Below are 7791 nucleotides of genomic sequence, written 5' to 3'. Positions count from 1 at the left end.
CTCTTTAATTAGGTATGTTCACTATTTCTAGAAAATTTAACACGGCTCTAATCTAATTTCAAATTTTCAATCCTTCCAGAACATGGCATGATTACATGAACAAACAAATAATTTCAAACAAAATATTTTTTTATATTTTGAGTGAAGACTATCTGCAATAAATCATACAATGTAAAACTATAAATATATTGCTATAATAAAAATGAAAATGAAACTTAATTTAATTTATTGATGGATGCTAGTTGGTAATTTATGATGTTTCCAACAAAGATGGTACAAGGTTAAAATCTATTATTCTCGTTGTTGTACTTATCAAAATTTTTTTGAAGAAAAAAAAAACTTTATTTGTTGAAATATATAATATTAATAAATATTTTTGCTTCCAACATTAAACAACAAATTGTAGGGTAGTTTATTGGTTAGTTCTTAAATAAAATCCTTAGATGGAGGCCTTTCAAATGACTCCTATTTTAGCAATTGATCTTCAGTCCTCAAATCTAAAAATAGCAATACTTTACCAAATCAATCTCCCCCATCTTAATCATCTTCAGGCACACACACATGTAGAACATATACATATGCAAAGGGTAAACACTAAAAAGAGAAGTCAGTAACAACTAAATCGAATAACTTTGATTTGTTTGTAAAAAAGAAAAGAAAAGAATTTACTTTTACCATTTTGTCAATGATCACCATTGGGTCAGTTGGTGAGTCACCCAAAAAACAAATCAACAGAGGTTCTATATTTTATGTTCAATGGTCTCATTTGTGCTATGTCTATCTGGAGTGTGTTTATTGAACTTTCTTCATTTCAATCCCAACATAAATTAGACATGGAATGGGGCCTACCCCAACTAATTGTTGTTTCAAAGATGAAACATTCCCTCCAATCCAATGGTGCTTTTTTATTCTTATAAAAAAACATAGTGCTTTAGGCCCCAAATATAAAAAGGTTCCATAATTTTGATCATATATGTCATACTTTTATATATACTAACTCAAAAAAAAAAAAAAAAGTATTTCACATATATCACTCTTTTTTGGGGGAAAGTTGTCAACATCTTATTAAAAAAGGAAAACCCTATTGTTTTTCTTTCTTGCTTTGTCTCTCTAGAAGTATCTCTTTACAAAAAGTCACCATCAAACCCATTCTTTTTCCCTTTTACCCCTAAGGTAAATAAGTTTAATTTATTCTTTATATCTAATCGAAGTGAAAATTCGTACTATTAATTTGATTTTAAGTTAACCCATCTTTACTTGTGAAGTTTGAGATTATTGTTGATTCTAAATGTTAAGTGAAGCTATACTAGTATTTTGATAAACTGGGTTTATTGTTTCACGCTTTAAAAGTTACTTTATTTTAGTTATATTATAATTTTATAGTGTAGGTGTCGTTTATTTAAAATGCCTACTAAAAAAAAAACTTTACGTTTGAACATGAAAAACTTCAAAGAAAAAAAAAACAGAGAAATGTGAAAAAAATATTATTAACAATTCATGTTATAGTTGTGTGCAGAAAAAAAAAATCTTATTTAAAATTGATTGTCACAAGAGTTAATTAACCATATTATCAATTGAATAAAAAAATTAATTAGTAATTTTGTATCTCAAAAAGTAATATAAACAGTTTTAAATGGAAAAAAAAAATATCAAAAGTTAAATAAATATTATGTAATTTAAATATAAGAAAATATTCCTCTTAAAATTGTCATTTTAGACCCCACGGTGCATTGAGCCAACCCTAACCATTATGTTCAATTTAATCAACGCCAAAAGCCTCTTCATAAAACCTATACTAATCAGATCGTGGGAAAAGGGGAAATATTCATTTAAAGGGAAATCTTGGAACAAAATAATAAATTCATCATTACAAGTAGTGTATAGGTGAACAATTTTGTAATTTTTCAATCGATTTATCTAGAACTCAAATCACTCCACTCTCAACTATTAAATTTTTTAATTAAAAAAAAAAAGTGTACAGATTATAGAATATGAACCTAATCAAATCAAAAGAAGTGGGGGGAAAATAATGTTTGTTTGGTGTTATCTATGTACTATTCTTTCAGATAGATTAGTGCATCATCATTTAATATATTAAAAAAAAAAGTGTACAGTATAAATAACCCCAAAAGCAAACATAATTAATTGGGATTGGAATCATTCCTCATAAAACAAAACCCATTGGTTCAAACTACAAACCCTCTTTCCTCCCTAAGTCGCTCATAAACTTAGTCACCTTCCTCAAACTCCGAAGTGAAAGGGGAGTAGGAGTTTATGGAGAATTTACCGTAAGCATAGTTGTATTTTTCTTATTATTTTACGAGATAAATTGTGACTGCCTCTCGTCAAAACACAACTGCACAGTAAAAGTTGTTATACTAAAATTATTACGATTGATTCCTTAAAAAATAATTGATTAATGAATGTTCTAACGGCATACGCGTCAACGGAACCGTAATAATTTTACTAGGAAAGTTAAAAATCATTCACGGGGAGAAGCCTTTCATGTTGCAGTGTTTCTCTTCTCTCCACGTAATTATATCGATGGGGAACCCTCTGAATGGTAAAGTCAAAGTAGGTGGTCCGAGTTTAGATTACGGGCCCAATGCAAACTCTAGAGCAAAAAAGAGGTGACGTCACTCCTGCTTAAAGAAACGTGTAATGTGTATCTTTTTGTAACTGAGCCCACTCACCATACCAATAATGACACAATCTGTACCGTCCTTTCGTGCCTCCACTGACCATTGTCTCTCCAACCCACATTGATATAGACGGATGAGAACAACTTTGCTTAGAACTCTATTAACAAACACATGTTGCGTTCAGTAACTTAATTCTATTGGTCCTGTTAATAGAATTTTCAACTAAAATATTTCGAAGTGGTGGTTTCTCATAATAATCCTATTAAGAATGAACTTAGGATCAAACAAAGATTTGATTGATAAGAGTGATGACACAAGTTAGGGTGTCTTGAATATTCTTAAGATAAATTTATATTTATCCATGCCATTCCTTTTCAATATTCTTTCCATTCTTATAATCATTGCTTTTGTTAAGGGTTGTTCCTATTCACTGGTTAGAGAGACTTTAAAAGAGTACCACCTGAATTGGAAAAAAAGGAACAAAAACTAACCTAGTAAATAAATGTCATTTAGATTGAGAGTTTCTAGAAGTCCTGTGTCTTTCTCAAAAAAAAAAAAAAAAAAAGAAAAAAAAGAAAAAAAAAAAGAAGAAGTCCCTATAAATAAAAAATAATAATCAATTATTTTATAAGATTCAATCACACCTGTTAACAGGACTCATTAATTATATGGTATTGATTGATGGATGCCTTTGGACATTTTATATGAAAGCATCAATTGGATCTCATATACATTGGAAAATAGATAAGTATTGCTTAAAGTATAAATCCTTACAAAAAAAGTTTACTTTTAAACTAATTTGAAGAAATTTTGCTCCAACCTATTATGTGGCAATTAAAAATACAATTCATATGGAATTTCAGTTTTATAGCCTTTTTAACGAATATTATGATTTTTTTTTTATTACTAATATGTGTAAATAATTTTATAAATTAGTACCTATGGAGTTGAAAAAGATTTTCTCTTACTAAGTTTGAAAGAAAATTGTGTCCATATCCTTGAAACATTTGATAAGCGGACTTTATTATATTACATATTATCAAAATTTATACCAAAAGAAAAAAGAGGGACTAAAATAAGAAGAGATTTTCAAATATTTTACTTGAGTGTAGTGTGGCAGTGTGCCATCATCATAGCAGTTTTCCTCCAAACAAATGATCAATCTGTCAAGCATGTGCATTCAGATATTCTCTTGCATCACTTTCCATTTCCTCTTGCATCAATCAGTGTAGGTAGTGTAGTGTGCCATCATCATAAAAAGGTGTTCTGTTTTTAATTCATTAAAAAAAAAAAAACAAAACAAAACAAAAACAAAAATTTTGCCCACATTGTTGAGGCATTTATTAACCAGTACTATTTGCATCAAAATTTATACCAAAGGAAAAAAAAAATGTAACAGCATCATAGTTTTCCTCTTAGCAAATGATCAATCAGTCAATCAAACGGGCATGTGCATATTCTCTTGCACCCCTTTCCACGTTGAAAACGATCTGTGGATTGGGTGGATCTAATTTCATCGAAGAAAAAAAAGGTGTTTTGTTTTTAATTCAAGAAAATGAGAAAGGTGGATTAACACAACAAAGTTAAAACTACTCTAGGATTAAAGCACCAACACCACAGGGGGTGGCAACGTTTACAGTATTTAGTGGTCCACTTGTCACGCTCCCATTTCACCTAAGAAGTTGGTCGCTTCTTTTCCCAGAGGAGAGAACACGACATTGCCAACACAAAAACGACAACAATAAGAGCACCCGTTGGCATGTGTTTTGTTTCAGTTTTTCAATTGTTGAAACCAAAAAGCCTTACTTGCAAAAAAGAAAAAAAGAGAGAGAGACTGACTAAACACATTACCTTGTGGCCGAGAGAGTTTTAGGCTTGGCCTCTGGTTGTTTTTGTGCTCTCTCTCTTTTTGAGTAACTTGTAGTCTATGTTCTCTTTCTTTCTCTCTCTTTGCTATAAAAGGATTGAGAAAGAAGAGAAATAGAGAGGAGTTGGGAGTATATTCTATTTTGGGATTTGGAATTTGAGAAAGATTAGTTTTTGGGATTCTGCTATTTTTTTGCAGTTGAATAAGTTAGAAAGGTTTTGGTAAGCAGAGAGAAGTACCAAACCAATACCAAAAATAAAGCTTTTTTTGTATTTTGATAGGATAGAAGGACCAGATAAGGTAATTTCTAGGATTTTTAGCAATTGGGTATGTCTTGAATTGCAATCCTTTTAAAGAAAAAAGAGATTGTTACACAAACACTGATTACAGAGTTTGGTCCATACAAAGAAAAGGGATTACAAGAATCGATTTCTTAGGCTTGTGCAACATATAAGAAGGCAAAAGGAGAAGTGGGTTATTGTTTTAACTGAGATTTCAAACATAAAAGGTTGTTTCTTTGTTGAATAAAATCACTTCGGTCATCCACTGAGAAAAATAAAAAGGGTACAATGGATTTCTGGCCAGAGTTTCTTGCAAATAGTTGGGGTAGAGAATTTGTGGCTGGTGGCTTTGGAGGTATTGCTGGTATAATCTCTGGTTATCCGCTTGACACTCTCCGAATCCGGCAACAACAGTCGTCGAAAGCCGGTTCTGCCATCAGCATCCTTCGCAATGTGATGGCCACAGAAGGCCCTTCTGCTCTCTACAGAGGCATGGCTGCACCATTAGCTTCTGTCACCTTTCAGGTCATATTTTTACTCTGTTTATATATTCCAATTTTTTAATTTTTATCACAAGGTTTGTATGATCTTGCATGTCATAATATCTTAGATTTCATTGGTAATCACATCACATGGAGGATTGCTTATAGTCAGTTTGATTTGAGGTGTTAGAAATCTTATTAGATCTAGACATTGAAGTTTCTCCAACCAAGTATAGCTTATCAATCTTGTTTGGCTCTAAGGATTTCTTGAATTTTAATTTTGGTTTTGGGTGTTACTTGGAACTAATTTTTACTAATATTATTTTATTCAAATTAAATATTTACAGCTGTGCTGGCAAAATCTTAGTCCTTGAGGACGTTAGATTTTGAAATTTGCTTGAACTGTTAGAATTGAAATTCATTTGATTACCAGTTGCGTCACTATCAGGAATCAGGCTGGAAAAACCAGAACTCCTTATCGTATTTGATATTCTGCAGATAGCTCACTAATATCAACCATGTGATATAAGTGGTCCTTTCATTCAAAATTTTGGTCTATGGTAAAACAAAAGACAAAAGAATTCCTTGGAGGATAGTGATTATTTGAAGTTCCTCACCTTTGGTCCACATGATGGGGGATTCTTAGTTTAAGGTGGTATCTCTTTTGGTGTCGGCATATGGGTGAATTTTCTGTGTCAAATTTATGGGGCTTAACAAGGAATAAGACATCCTTATTCTATTCCCTATAAGCGCCCATGACGGAAATAAAGAAGAAACGCCTTCCAACAAAGGTTTTAGCTTAACATGAATGTCTTTATACTGTCAGAAGCATAACATAAAATAAAAATCCTTGTATCAATTTAATAGATAAATTAAGTTTTGGCCTCCTTGAGAATTGTTCATTTCTATTCTTGTGTGAGCCCAACTCATAGGGAAAAATTATCTTATTATCAACTACATGTAACATCTCTTCCACATTATGTTGGCCCCATTCACCTAGAGACCCACACAATGTGAGAGAGATATGCATGTAACTGGTGCATGAGATACCACCTCCCGAATAGGACCTTTGCTGAGTACCTTTTTAACAAAGCATAATGCTTTTTGCACGCTTAATAGCTGTTACTTAGTGTACAGTCCATACATGGTTCACTACGTAGGAAAGTATAATTTACTTACCATGTCATTGAAGACCAAATCATGACACTAATTGTAAGAGTAAGTCATGAATACAGTCATAGGTATTGTTCACCCAGTACAACGCAAATATTCAATGATGGTGCTTGCTTTAATAATACCAGATAGTGTGAATGTATAGAGTTTTAAATCAAAATTTGATACAGCATACATTTTAATCTTGGATACAACCAAACAGAAAAAATGGAGTCATTCTTGGTTTTCAAATGTAAGTCTCTAGGCATGTGGCTTTTAGGTCAGTGTGTTAGTGTAAATGTATGTATTTACAATATAAATGTGGGTTCCTTGTGATGGATTTTGGTTTTGCAAAACTGATATAACAATTATTGGCACTGACTCAAGTCACATTGACAATTTGTACATTGCAGAATGCCATGGTTTTCCAGATCTATGCTGTCCTCTCTCGAGCATTTGACTCATCTGTTTCAGCTAAGGATCCTCCTTCCTACCAAGGTGTTGCTCTAGGAGGATTTGGTACTGGTGCTGTTCAGAGCCTAATTCTCACTCCAGTAGAACTAGTAAAAATCCGTCTTCAATTGCAGAACAATAGCTACACAAAACTACATCAGGCAGATCCTTACAAAGGACCTGTGAGTGTTGTGAAAAACATATTCAAAACAGAAGGTTTTAAGGGAATGTACCGAGGTTTAACCATAACATTGCTAAGGGATGCACCTGCTCATGGCTTCTACTTTTACACATATGAGTATATGAGGGAGCAGCTTCACCCTGGCTGTAGAAAGAGTGGCCAAGAAAGCCTAAACACAATGTTAGTAGCAGGAGGGTTAGCAGGAGTTGCCAGCTGGGTTTCCTGCTACCCCTTAGATGTTGTAAAGACCAGACTACAGGCACAATCACTCTCATCTCTACAGCAATATACTGGCATTGTTGATTGCTTCCGCAGGATTGTCAAAGACGAAGGATATCACGTGCTTTGGCGAGGATTAGGAACTGCTGTTGCTAGGGCATTTGTGGTGAATGGGGCTATATTCTCTTCCTATGAGATAGCTCTGAGGTGCCTATTCAACAATGGAAGCATTCAAACGGAGAATGCAATTTAGGAAGAACTTTCCAGCAAAGAGGCTCAACTTATGGCAGTTGAACTCTCTGTGGTAATATTTCTTTTGGCAAAGGCCATTACAACAATGTAAATCTTGTATGATAGATATATCATCATTGTTGAAGCAATGCTTTATGTATTTTTAAGAGATAACCAACATTTAAACTGAAAAATTGCAATGTAGAATAAATGGATGTGCTTCTGTAAAGCAAAGCATCTAGGCAATGAAAGACTAGACAGAAGGAAAGTTCTTTTTAACCAA

At 32.9% G+C, this 7791-nt stretch overlaps 1 protein-coding gene across 1 annotated transcript; it reads left to right on the top strand.

Annotated features, from left to right (window-relative positions):
• Window positions 1-4405: 4405 nt before the first annotated feature.
• LOC112027161 (mitochondrial arginine transporter BAC2) lies at window positions 4406-7791 on the top strand. Its single transcript, XM_024059826.2, has 2 exons — window positions 4406-5315; window positions 6838-7791. Exons 1-2 carry the CDS (start codon window positions 5079-5081, stop codon window positions 7528-7530), a joined length of 930 nt encoding a protein of 309 aa, XP_023915594.1. The 5' UTR covers window positions 4406-5078; the 3' UTR covers window positions 7531-7791.

Source organism: Quercus suber, unplaced genomic scaffold, assembly GCF_002906115.3.
Source record: "Quercus suber isolate HL8 unplaced genomic scaffold, Cork oak 2.0 scaffold_197, whole genome shotgun sequence".
NCBI classification, from domain to species: Eukaryota; Viridiplantae; Streptophyta; class Magnoliopsida; order Fagales; family Fagaceae; genus Quercus; species Quercus suber.
This window is presented reverse-complemented; position numbering and strand designations above follow the sequence as displayed.